This window comes from Copadichromis virginalis, linkage group LG20, assembly GCF_057382275.1.
Source record: "Copadichromis virginalis isolate Kocher_CV1m ecotype Utaka linkage group LG20, C_Virginalis_male_GT1.1, whole genome shotgun sequence".
Taxonomy (NCBI): domain Eukaryota; kingdom Metazoa; phylum Chordata; class Actinopteri; order Cichliformes; family Cichlidae; genus Copadichromis; species Copadichromis virginalis.
The window spans coordinates 28,311,398-28,325,382 of NC_140637.1; the positions used below are offsets into that span (position 1 = coordinate 28,311,398).

The 13,985-nt window shown below is 40.1% G+C and overlaps 1 protein-coding gene across 1 annotated transcript in view; it reads left to right on the forward strand.

The window, feature by feature from the left end:
- The first annotated feature begins 392 nt into the window (after positions 1-392).
- tshz2 (teashirt zinc finger homeobox 2) overlaps positions 393-13,985 on the forward strand; it is a 39,302-nt gene continuing 25,709 nt past the window's right edge. Inside the window, exons 1-2 of the mRNA XM_085443913.1 lie at positions 393-765; positions 852-1,020. Of these exons, the coding sequence (XP_085300039.1) occupies positions 981-1,020 (40 nt within the window). The 5' untranslated portion in view covers positions 393-765; positions 852-980. The remainder of the gene's footprint in view (positions 766-851; positions 1,021-13,985) is intronic.

Genomic DNA, 13,985 nt, shown 5'->3' on the forward strand with positions numbered 1-13,985 from the left:
TCTCAGACCAATTACACGTTCATAGGGACTTTATGAAGCATTTACAACGCATATAAAGCATTTTTACATCAGGCCTCCAGAACTGCATTCAGCTTGGAAAGTATTAACCGAAACAAAAAAAAAACAAAACAATTTTGTGCATTTTGATACTCCTGCAAAGAGCGGGCTGTTTTTTGGAATCAGCCTGTTCACATAAGTAGGTTTATTCCAACATTCAGCGAGTTACTCGGTCAAACCCACACAATAACCGTGTGTCTGCGGCAGTTCATTCATATCTGCTGGAGATCTTACAAACTTGTCTTTCATCCAGCGAGCAAAGCGGAAGCTGCAGGAAAGGCTCTAAAAACAAGAAAAGCTGCATGAAAAGGCGCCGAGCACAGAGTGATAGAAAGCAGCAGCCCAGCAGCACACAGCCTGTGCTCCCGTCTCTTTTCTCTGGCCTCTGTTCCTTTAATAAACTCATGGTTATCTAGTGTAACAAATGTCTCGCTGCCATCATCAAGTCCAGGCGAGGAGGGAGGAGTTTTTAATGTTCAGTTTGTTCTATGGATCGATGTCTGCTGGCATCGCCTCTCCCCTCGCCTGCACCGTGCGTAATATACTGTACCATTACCAAACGCTTTTTACGCGCATTCCTAACACATTTTAGCCACCGAAAACAGCCTGCGGAACTGACTGACACGCGTCGATCAACATATGTGGCACTGATGGACACAAACGGATCGTGAAAGAAGAAGATTCGCAGCCCGTAGGAGGAAGAAGAAGGTGAAAGAACGATCCCGATTTAACATCTGTTTCCCCCCCACCGCTCTCTCTAAAAACGATTCCTAACTGGATTTTTCTTTATATAGTGAGAGAGACTGAAGTAGTCGGAGAGCCACAATAAAGACTCACACACACTCTCTGTCTATGCATGGACTATCGTAGACCGCATTCAGTTTTCACCTGGGCACAGTAGTGAACTGCGACTCCAGAAAAAAATGCCACGGAGGAAACAGCAGGCACCCAAACGGGCTGCGGGTAAGAGATTTTTTTTTTTGTCAAAAAAGAACCTGTGTGTGAGATTTGTCGATATTTGTTTTACGATTCTGCGAATAGCGTGTCTACAACACAGGGTTTCCCTTTCAAACTTTTATCATGTGGGACCCCCGAAGAGATACGAATCAGATCCTTCCGTTTAGTAAGAGATTGTCCCGAGGAGCCCATCAGAGCAGGTTTTCTATAAATGTACATGTGGCTATGGGTTACTATGTCCTGTAGAGAAGAACGTGAACGCAGATAAAGTGAATTTAATAATACGGAAATGAAACTAATTCTCATTTCACTCGGGACCTTCTAGAAGCCCAGTGAGGGGGATTCATCAGGGACCTCAGACACCAGTTTTTGGTATCAATTACTGTAAAAAGTCAAATGTTATAAAACAGTAGAGGAAGACATGCAGCTTTAAGAGCACTTCTGGGATGATTAATTAGATTAATAATGGAAAACACTAGAAAGGGGGAAAGGAAGGACAATAAAGCCTTCTAGGTGCCCCCCACCCCTCCAAAAAAGAAAAAAAAAATACTCATACCATGTCAAGGGGCATTTATTCATTCATTGATCAGAAACTTTCTTTGCCCATACTTTTTTTTTAACCCTCTCTCACTGCATTTGATTTGACCCGCATGAAGTGTGGAGAGGGGCTGAAAGATGTGGAGCTGCTGGATCCGTAGCAGATGAACTCTGTATGAACTCTTCATAATCTTATGGACAAATGGAGAATGGGTTACACTCACTCACACACACTCTCTCTCTCTCTCTTACACACACACACACACACACACAGAGGCACCCATATACACTCCATCCTTGCTGCTGGCAGGCAAAACAGGATGTGCACACTTCCACAACACACACATTTTTACTTTTTGTGAAGCGGGGTAATCTAGTCAAATGCTTATGTACATTCTGCTGTTTTGTTAAAGCACACAAACGACGCTATATGGAGGCCCGTGCAGTGTGTGCTGGAGGCCAGCATGTTAGTTGTAAAACGGTTTTGTAAATGTTTGTGTTTACAGCTTCTCTTTTTTAATGCAGCACTGTAGGGAAGCTGAATCTCAGCGTTTCTATCCCAAAGGACCCCCTCAAAAAATACCACTAAACTTAATTTTTGCTTATAATATTTAAAAAAAAAATCTAAACTACACAAAAAGGTCACAAATTACCTTTGACCACTTTTTAAGCAGCGTTAGCAATTGTGCTATTTAATGTAAATTATAATGTTCCCAAAAAGGCTGCCTCATTACGATCGAGCCGGTGCATTAAAACTAGATTGATCAAGGGTATTTCAGCGTTTGAGGATGCAATTACTTGGTTGTGGTGTGCTGAGAAGTTATCAGTCTTTATTATGGTTGCGGATGTAGCAACCAGATGGTGATTGTTCGCTGCCAATAATAGCGTCTCTTTATACCCGCTTAAGATACTGAGACCCTTATCTGCCCGGCACACTCTCAGTTTACACACACACACACACATAGACACTCGGTGCCATACAGTCACACACTAAATATTTTTCCCACATTTCAGTCGCCAAAAGCCCTCTTTTCTTAAAAACAATGCCCCCAGTTTTATTCAGAGAACTTTTGAGTAGATGCCTAAGTGATCCCTTTACACGCTCTCAGCTGCCTCGCCTGTACTCTGGTAAATGTGTCAGCCCTATAGAGAAATAAGCCTTCCAGAAGAGTTTCTTCATTGTTGAGGTAATTGTCTCCTCTTTGACAGGCACATTCATCAGTGGCTTAATGGTCAATCAAAAGTTGGCAGGCAGAGTGTTTTCATTCTTTCCTATCCACTACATTAGGAATACTTAATCAAAATGTCTCCCGGTAATGGCTGTGAAGAGTTCATGACTGACTGATCCGTTGTCTGTGCCGATAGAAAATTAACAGCTCGGCACTGGAGAGATGTGGGCCTGCAGATAAACAAATTGTGCATTAATATTTCATCTTCAAGACCTGGGATGTGCTATCAAGCGGTGGAATATTCCTGGGCTGTGTTGTCATTTTTCTCGCATTCTTTTTTTTTTCCTCCTGTATTCTTGAAGGCTCTTTGCAGCTGTAACTCATTTCACTTGATGACTTTACTGGGGTTACAGAGAGTGACGACAAATTGATTACCTGGCAGAGCAAGAATGGAGCGAAGAGAGGCGCAGGCTGACAGTCATGTTATAATAATATGTTTAATGATGTGTGGAGGGGGAACAAGGAGAGAGGAGTATTGAAATAAGAGCATGGAAGATGCAAAGGAATAGGTTTCATTTTTGTAGGGCTCTTAAAGATGCAGTATCCCCCCCTTGGTAGGAAATAGTGTTTTGCAAGGTGTTGTGAGGGGGTAAAAAAAATCGCAATTTCCAGCTCGAGCATTTATTCAAAGGACATGCCGCACTCAGGGCTCTTGCATTCTCTACTGGGTATTGTATTATTAATAGGCGTATTTGTAAATGTGAGACCACAGTTGTATCTGATTTACTTCCTTTACATACAGGGTTTGTGTGGTAATTTAAAACGCCAATTACTCACCAGTCCGGGATAGGATGCACTAAACTTTTACTTTATTACTGAGAAAACATCACTAAGGCCGAGGCTATCAGGCTGCAGATTCCAGGATGAAATTTGTGTATCGGCTTTATATATGGTGTAAACGTAAAGCCCTATAAGTGCACGGGATGCATTTTTGAGTGAAGGGAGCCATATGTTATTTTGCGGCCGTGGGAGTATTCCTCTTTCTGTTTTTTACAATAGCTCTCTGCCTCAAACTGTTAGCCCAATTTGCTGTTAACAAGATAAATTGGAGAACAGACAAAGGCATTAAGTGTTGCAGTGCCAGCTAGTGACTGACAGCAGCTTGTGGGAATTGGCTAGCAGAAATTCCTCCTAAGTGGTTTGTTCAGAAAACATCCTACGATCAAGGCAGATGTTGTTTATCCAGTTTAGGTAGAAAAAGGAAGTCCATTTTGTATGACAAAAACTGCGAGGAAAATGGCAGCAAGTACAAGAGAGTCTTATTGTATTTTTTTAAAATCCCATTACTGCTCTCATTCCTCTGTATTCACTCGCTTTTGTCTAAAGCCTTTGTACCGACTTTTTTCTGTGATTTTTCTTACATTTATTTGACTAATTAAGATTTAAAAGGAATGATGGTCTTGCTAGATTGAACTTTTTTCGATAATTTAACTGATCTCGTGTATGTCTGTTTTTTTATATTTATCCTGTGACTCTGACTCTAGAGTACAGCTTTTTGACATACTGAGCTTCTCCCCATACTTGATACGGTTGCATCATCAGGCTACAAGTTAGGAATCCATGCATGGCACAACATATGGTGACTGCCCGACCCTTTTACAGAGTACACCCCATAATCTTACATGGTTTTCCAGAGAAAAGACACAGTGCATGACAACAATGAGGCAAACCATCTTCTTGGCCTTGGAAAGCATGTGATTGTTACTGCTAAAAAAAAAGCCTCCATGTGCCTTTTTTGCCATTTTGATACAGGAGATAATGAAAGTTTTTGCAGAATAAGATGAAAAACCTCCCCTTACAATAAAAAATATGTAGTAGTCATTTTGTAACAGTGCTCATTCTGAGTGCAAAACTCTTGTTTGAATAGTTACCAAAGGATATTATCATTAGCACTCATTAAATCAGTGTATTTTTATGCACCATATCTCTGTGAATTTATTTCAGCAGGGCAAATATTTTGTTTTGATCAAATCCAGCCTTGAAATTTTGTTTTCTTATGAGCAAACCCGACTCTATGTGCACACTTTGTTGCAAAGCTTGCAATTCTCTAACTTGCAGCCGCTCCCCATAGAGATATCCTTTAATAACTTTCTCCTCATCAGCTAGTTTTCTTGCTGTATATTCTCGCCACGGTGGGGGGAAAAAAGGGAGGGGGGGTGGGATCAAGTCAGGTGGTTCCAGCGTGATCTCGTTGCATTTTCTCCTGCGTGCTAGTTAGTTGACAGGTGTAGATGGCTAATAGTTTGGGAAGGTTTTTGTTTGCGTGAGAGGCAGACAGTGTGGTGCACTGTCTAGGTGATAAGAACCAAGACTCCTGTGCCCTCCAGCACAGTGATCTCTCTCCTCCGCGCTGCGCTCTCCTGTGTGGAAAAAACAGCCTGTTATGATTGGTCTCAAGGCAAGTGCCTGTGCAGTGTTGCACCTCTCTACAGCAACTGCTCATTCACCTTGCCTTCCCTCAGAGACCTGCACTAGTTTCCAGGCAAATGACACAATTTGATATGCCGTTGGGGTGATTCATGTGGATAATGTTTCCATGTGATCATCACTGCAGAAAAGAGACTATTTCTTGTTATGTTTTTTTTTTTTTCCTCATTAAGTCTGACAATAACTGGAATATTGGGAGAGTTTATTGCAAGGAGGCTAAAACTCATTATTTCTGCTAGACATTCCAAGTACAAAAGAAATTATGTTATGGTATTTTGTCCAGGTCCCTAAAGATGTAATGATTTACAGAGGAAAATAGGGAGGAGACTTTATAGCTTTGGTTGTTCATTTATGTGGATTTAGAGGATAAGAATGCAAGGCGAGTTTGCAGTTAATACAGTAGCACTGAGGACCTGGTATTGATTACACAGAAGAGGTATGGTGTGTCTTATATGGTTTATGGTAAAGCGGACTGCAGCTCATATGCTTCGTATTATTGTAATGATATACATTCCTACCATAGTTTATGCCGCTTTGTCAGGACATCATCTGTGTCCACGCAGAGTCGAGAAGATGTAAGTGAAGAAATCCATCTTGTAGTTGTTGACCTACATGTGTAGTCAGTCAGAGAGCATACGTGTCGGCCATATGGTTAGGAGGTTTTTATATACAATCACAGCCGGATCAGGTTAACCTAACCTGAGAGGCTTTTCAAAGCTCTTAACATATTATGTTTCTTAAAAAGAGGTCCTCTCCAGATTTAAAAATCACATCTGCTCAGGTTTCAGGGGTGGGGACCATCTGGGGTTCCTGCGCTGCTTTAGCTCAGCAGCAACGTGGCTGATAGTTTCAAGTAGAGAAAGATCCCCATTTAGATGTTTTTCACCGGTTCCTGTGTTAAAAGTTTACTTTAACTTATATCATATATCTTACAGTGATGTAAGATGCCCAGTAATGAATGAATATGACATTTCGCTTCAATATGCAAGCACCAAAAAAAAGAGAAAGCATTCATCTTAAGTTATCCGCGGTGTACCTGATTTGCTTCTTATCAAATCCTTAATGAGCTTCAATTAAGATTTATTATGCAAATTAACCCTCGGCTGCTACTGACTGCAGGAGCAGGAGCTATGACAATATTGTGCTAATGGTGTGATCTGTAACAATTACAAAGGTAAGCTGCCTTCACAGTGCATGCTCCACGAGCCTCTGCGAGGTCAGACCACTAAATATGCGTTCAGGTGTTCTGGAGGTTTGGAAAATTGTTTATCAAGTCTTTATCAATTAGTCTTTTAGATAGCAGTAGATAGAGATGTGATTGTTTCCCTGATATGCGATGTGTTCACAAGCATTGCTGCTGCTTATAGCTGCTTGTTTTTTTATAAAGTGTTTGCCAGTATATGTATTTATTTAGCTAAACTTAAACAAAGGAAGGCAAAGGGTAAAGGAAATCTGAGACTGTAAACCAAAATAAGTTGACAGAGTTTAAAAAATAGGCAGCCAGCTGTATTTATTAAAAATGAAATATTTTCAAAATAAAAAAAATATTCAGCTGTTTGATTCCAGCTAAAATCAAATGCTCATTAACTGAGACTATTTCAGTGAATATTTCTCTCTCTCCGCCTCTTAAACACAAAAATAAACGTGCGGCATTGTTATTCCAACACTTAAGGCCTGGACAGGTAATGTGTCTAATTATCTCATCAAGTTAATTAGTGGAATTAATATTCATTACTTTTTGCTCTTGCTTTCTTTTCACATTGAAACGAATGTCAAAATGTACACGTGCTGGTCATCAACTCAGCAACTTCACTCGTGCTTTTACAAGTTAGCTGTTCTGACTCAAAGATAATCAAATCGTAAGCTAGACACTAAATATCCCGTGGGGAGAAAAACAAAGAGCTCGGAATGACAGAACATCGTTAATGTCCATAATCTGCTCTGCAAACCCAGAACCTTATCAAGAGGCCCGCTCTGGACCCTGCAGTATTATCCACAGTATAGAGCATACCACCCACAAACACGCACCAAATAAGCACAGTGATGTACACTTCTAAGTGGTAATTACCTCATTAACTCAAAAAAGAAGAAAATGTCACAAGAAACTCTACATATTTATGTTAGTTGGGTTTTTTGTTTGTTTGTTTTCATTTCATTTTTATTTAATTACTTTGAGTGGCTGGGTTTACCTTCACCTTTACTGAGCTACACATTACAAGCAAAATTCAAAATGCTGGCACACAGCCAGGCTCAGTGGGCATGGGTTTCATTTGAACTCTGGATGGGACACATTAGTCAAGGTCCTGGTGGTCCTGCCACAGGAAATTTCAAACAGTCCGTTTCATGCATTCCAGCAAATCTTTATGTACAAAATTTTCCATTTTCTGCATTCATGTAAAGGGAATTTTTCTTTATTTATATAAACAAAATACATATTTTAACAACTATACCAAATAAATTGCAAATATTTGTCATCGTTTAAATAATCCTGAATCCTAAGACACTCCAAATACAGGCCTGATTCACTCTTCTTGCCTTTTTGGTGTATTTTGTTGGGGGAATCAAATAGTTTTAACGTGCATGTGGCACCTATTCATATTTCATGATTATCTATTCATGAGCAAAATTTCTGCTCATGTTAAAAATCTCTGCACGATGAAAACATGTGGCACATATATATCTTTGTTTTGTTTTCAAAGTAAAAGTCTGTGCAAACGCATTTCTTCTAAATATTAAGGAGGATGCATCTTTTGTGCCTCCCCCCGACTGAAATCCACACCTGTGCCACAGCCTTTGAGGTTATGACCAGAGGAATTGCTGCTGGACACTTTACTCTAGCACTGCATGAAGTTGTGAACCTTGCACCTTGTGTAACTTCATTTACCACGAGGCTGATGGCTTCCTGACAGCTTTATAGCCTACGTGTTTTATGAGTCGTCATGCAGCACAATTACATAGGAGCTAATTTGATGAATCAAGTCAATGTTCTGCCGGCTCTGTTGACCTTGGTGGCCTGTGATCGTCCGTCTCTCTTCGGGGGTCATGCAGAGGCTTTCGCATTTTGTACTATTCGGTTACAGTTAGGCAGACAAAGAAAAATAGAATTAACTCACACTTCTTATTATTGCCAATCAAGATTTGTAATGAGAAATTTTCTTGCCTTGTTTTAAATGTCTTTGGTAAACTTTCAAATGAATCAGTTAATTAGCCTATTTTGTATTCCATCGTATTGGAATGCAAAATGATTCCTGTGTTTCTGATCTTTTTCGTTTTAATACACATTATATAGACTCGGTTGTGGAAAACAAGCTGAAATGTCATTTGGAGGTATTTTGTAATCTTCATTCTATAATTAACTGCATTTAAACACTTTAAATTGTCTAATTTATACCGATGTGTTTCAGTGGCATGACCGCAGGGATTGAATGCCCAAAAAGCAATAAAAGACCTGGCCACAGTTAAGATGGAATAATATAATTTGAATTTTTGTGGATTTTATAAACTATCAAAACATCCCAAAAAATCTGCTGCAGTCAAACTGTTTTATATTTGAGTAACCACACACTGGTTAGACTATCAGACGGTTTAACACTGAATTAGAAACCAGACAGCACTCTCATGATTCTGTGTTCTTAGTGCTTTCAGTGACGTTATCTAACAAACTCTTCTCGCACTAGAAACACTGATTTAGGGGAGTAGAAACTTCAGCTTGCTAATTAGCACAGCTTTCAAATGCTGAAAGGCTCATTTGACAATTTTTGTTAGCAGTAGACACGTTTTAATGTCAAACTGAATGTAAAGTGACAGGAATAAAGAGTTTGTTTTTTCTTCGTGGCGGGGGGTCCAGTGGATCATGCACTCTATTAAACACATTACCATTCGGCCCCGTGACACTTTGAGGTGCAGATTGGCTGAAACCTAAACGTGGTCGTGAATAAAGAATGACAGTAAAGTTTCCACTTTACTGTGTAACTAATATTTCGTGTGTTTTTTTTAAATTATTATGGTGATATTTCTATTTTGCGTTATTAAAACGGTCCCCAAAAATATTGTCAAATAAAAATCAATCAGTAAAGTGCTTCATTTTTCTCCACATACATAAAATTTGTCTATTTTTGTCGACTGAGTAATATTAGCCACAACCTAAGCATCCTGTAGATCTTTACAGAGCGCTAAGAAAGAATTTCCTTCTTGAAAGCATCACCGTCATCATCATGGGAGACTCCAAAAGTGGAAAAAATCAGAAAAACACAAGTGTTTAAAAAAAAACCTTGGAAGCAGATACTGTTTACCTGTTTGCCATAAAACTAAGAGACATTGCTTGGTAAAAATACCAAACATTTTCTTTGTTTTAGCTTTACTGCTGTACCTAAACGGTGCCTGAGACTTGCACGGCATCGTGTTAAGAACCTTCTCCTTAGGGCTGTGCCTGCCTGTTTGTGTCTACAGTATGTGCTGAGCTAGTCTGTTGAAACAGCTTAATTGATACTCATTAAACAGCAGTGACAGCTTAGGTATCCATGATGAATGTTGAATAATTCTGTTGTACTTACAACTTGATTAAGGAGAAGCACACAACATGTCAGTGTTGTAGCCTATGGCTTGGTCTGTGTGCACTTACCAGCAATGATTTCTTATTGCTACCTGCAGTCTGCCTTTAAGTTAATCTCAAGCGTTTGTGTGTGTGTGCCTGAAATAAACACGTTTTCAAGCACTACATAAACAAGTATTAGAATTTCGCACGAGGATTAAAAATAGTTTTTACTTCATTTGACTTTGATTGTGATAGATTTTGCAGAGAGTGCAACACCAACCAATATACTTCATCTATAAATGTGAATAATGTTGACTTTTCTTTGTGTTTATTCAGCCACAGTCTGGCATTTTCATACAATAATAAAGTCAATGGATGTCAGGCAGATGAAAAATGTGCATCTTGTATTATTTCTGTTAGAAATTAAAGGCAATTGGAATTGGTTCAAAATTGACTGTCTTTGTAATGAGTGCATGACGAATGGTATAATTTAGAGAAGAAAATGAATGCTAGGGAACCAAAAATATTATTCTGCAGCATTTTATATGCTGTGATATTCCATGAAGATGAACTAATTTCACTAAATACCACATAAAATCTACTCATAATATTTTTCTACAGTATCATAAAACAGTGAGGATCAGGTCACCGGGGCAGATTCAGATTGAGGCAGATTCTCAAGTTAGTGTGATTTGATTTTTAGCGCTGTCTGTTTGTCTTTCTGTCAGCTGCTTTACGCAAAAACTACCCGCCCGAATTCGATGAAACCTGGGGGAGAGGTGGATTATGGGAGAAGAAACAGCCTATTACATTTTGGGTTGGATCCGCATCATTTCTTTTAAACTGGGAGACTAGGCACTGGCTTTGGTATCGGTCTGTGCTCTCTAAGTACCCTTCTAGGGTTTTGTTTGTTTGCTTTCTTTGACAGCCTTGGATGAATAAAAAAAAAAAGCTACATTAAAATCCTTATCATTTTCAGATTTCGGGGCCTGCACAGCTTCTCAAATTGCTGACATCTGATTAAACCGACGTTCTGTTCTCATAAGAGAAAAGAAGCCTTTTCTCCATTTTGAGAGTAGATGAAAGAGGGGGAATTTCCGCAGAGGATGGATTTACAACTTTATCCTCACATGATTAATATTACACAGGGAAGTCTTTGTACAGGAAGCAGCATGTCTAATTATGGTCCAACTGTGTCTTGACTGAGAGCAAACAAAGAGGAACTGCACTGACACGTCACACAAACGGTTCATGCGGGTGCAGGGTGATGTCATCGTCACCCAGATTTCATGATGCTAAGCCCACAACTGATTGAGCAACGGCAGAAGTCTGGCTTTCAGTATACTACGTCCAGCTGGCGACTGCCTCCTAGAAACTCTGTGGGCATATGGGTTTAGCTTCAATAAAACCCACGGCCGCCGGTGACGTGCATTTCCTTCTTTTTCATGTTTTCAAGGTTACGCATTTCCACCAAACACATAACCTCACCACTTATGACCTCACTGATGATAACTACAGTATGTCTACATTCGCCGTACTGTTAGGAGCAGATGCAGATTCATCACGCTCGCCCCCTCTGCAAGAATTCCAGGGACTCCATGTCCTCCCACGTTTGCCTGTTCATCATATATCTCAGCCCAGACATTCAAGAGGTTGCTAGCCAGGCCAGCCATAAGTCTTCCTGTCCATCAGGACGGCACCGTGTTTCTCTGCCTGATTTTCAGCTGTTACTTGTAAACCAGAACAGCATTCTTTAGATTAACAGAGTGACAGGGAGGCCTCTAAAAGCAAACTATAATAGTATGATATGTTACAGTCATATTTTATGGCTTTTAGTGTGTGAGGTCGTGCATGTGCGTGTGTGCAGACAGATCAGCTTAAGGATCTAATAGGCCTGCATTGCACCTCGGGGAGTGTAGAAAATAATGGTGCTGTGTTACTGCTGTTTATCATTAGGTTGATAATGATAACACGTGCACAGCGCAGGAAACCTGGCCGCACCTGGTCATCGTCACAAGTGGACATCACGTGTGACGTCAAAAAAGTCAATGATATAGAACTAACTGTCAAAATAAGTTGTGTTCAATCCAAAACTGCTTAAGGTGTCAAGGACACGTTTTCCTCCCTCCCATATCCTGACAAACATTGAGTCAGCAATTGTCTGTTGTATTTTCAGTACTCTCATGCCACCCCCCCTCCCCCCCCCCTCCCCACCCACCCCCAGGCCATTTTAAAGTTGTAGAAAGTGGTCATTTTCTCTGTGTCAGTGGGAGGTCAGTGCTGTGGCAGTCAGGAAAGCTATTCGGTCTGGTGAAACAGAGTCTGTTGGGAACCTTAAAGACATTTTGTCCGGTGTAGTCGCCTCTCACTGTGTGTCTTCACGCCTGTCGCTTTGTACTCCTTGTGCTCGTAGAAAGTCTAAAAGAGCTCGAAGCATTTGTTGGATTGCTTCCAGAGCTCCAAACTTTTATTCTTGACACCTAAGACTACCCAGCTGTCAATTTTAAACCTGCTTATTAAACTGGCATATATGAATCTTGTCGAATATTTCCATTTGCACGGCTTTACTCCGTCTGTGTGGTCATTTGTCCTTGTGTCAAAACTACTTCTTGTTATACCCAGCTCCTATTCAATCTGAATACCTACCTGTCCTTGCAGCTCCCTGTGTTGGTGACTGACATGTCCTCTCTGTGCTGCGTACTGTATCCCTGGTAACTGTCGCCTGGGGCCCACTCACTCATCCCTAAAATGTAACAGAGGTCACACACAGATCATTGCTTTAGCCAAAGGCCCTGACTTTAATACAGAGTGACCTGCACAGGACACAGCGGTACAGCAGCTGGTCAGTGATGAATCTGGAAACCTGCTCCATCATCAGTATTATAGAGAGTTTGATTGTGTGGAAACCTGACCTGGATGAGAGTGAAAAGCAATCCAATAGATGAAATACTAACATTAATATAATATTATTTTGATATCAAAGAAATATTAAAAAATAAATAAGACAAGATTTGGTCACCTACTAGTGAATATTTATTTGCTTAAACTATGAGTAACTACAAAAAATCTTCTGTATAGTACAAACCACGTTGACTTAAAATAGTTATATTACCCTGATTCTGTCCAAAAGTATTTAAAGGTGACCGCTTTGTAGTTGCAGTTGCTCATGGTACTAATGGCACACTAAGTAAGCCATGTCTGATTAATTAACTAATTAAAGCTGAAGATATCAGTTGTCATCTAAGTGATCCTTTTGACAGCTCCCCATCTGCACTATAGCTAAAGAGCTAACATTAGTTAACGTTGTAACTGCACAGATTGAGATGTTAAACGAAGGCTCAGCATTACATGTGTGGAGATCCAGATTAAAAAATTAAATTTTTAGGTTTATATCTATTTAAGAATGTCATCGACTGTTGTTTAAATACTAAAAATACACAGTAAGCTCCCATGAGATTTTTTTGTAGTCTTCTCAAACATGAAAATGATGCACTCTCTGTGAAATATTGAGACGGGACTGATTAATTTTAAACATTGATTAAAAACCCCCAAATACGCAGGTTAATTGTTTAAGGTGGTCCGTCCGGCTGATGCTTACGTGGTTAAAATCTTGGGAAATTCTCCAAACTTTTCAGAAAAGCAGTAGTATTGTGACTTCTGCTTGTTTTCATAGGTTTGGGTTTTTCAGACCTGATGCAGTCTTCCTCGGTCTATTGAAGTGACAGAAATATATGTTTCAAGCATTTTTTAATTTCACATAACTTTTCCTCCCACTTTAATTTCGACATGCCCGTAACAGTCACCGAAGAAAGCCAGCCGGTATTTTCCATATGTGCGAGATCTTCGAGTAATCTATAATCTTTGGTACAGCACTGGCTTGCGGTTTGAGTGGGGTCAACATCACCCTGCCCTTGTTGCTGTCTAATCAGTGTGTGTGTGTGTAGATGGTGCTGTAGTGGAGGCGAAAGCAGTGAAAAGAGACATCTGCTTCAAAACTTCTTTGAAGAAGTTGTTTTGAGCCTTCTGCACCTCCTTTCTGCATAGCCTCGCCTCTCATACTCCCTTGCTTTCTGCAAACTCCGTCCACATATTCCCTCGCCTCCTGGATGTGACACCATCTGTCCATGTGAGCCAAAAACCTACGCAAGTCCTTTCGAAGTTTGTTAATCACTCGTCTTCTTTCATGTACGTTTGGCTCTTACGTCAGCGCACCGTAATCTCGTTCTTGCCTAACTGCCATTGTG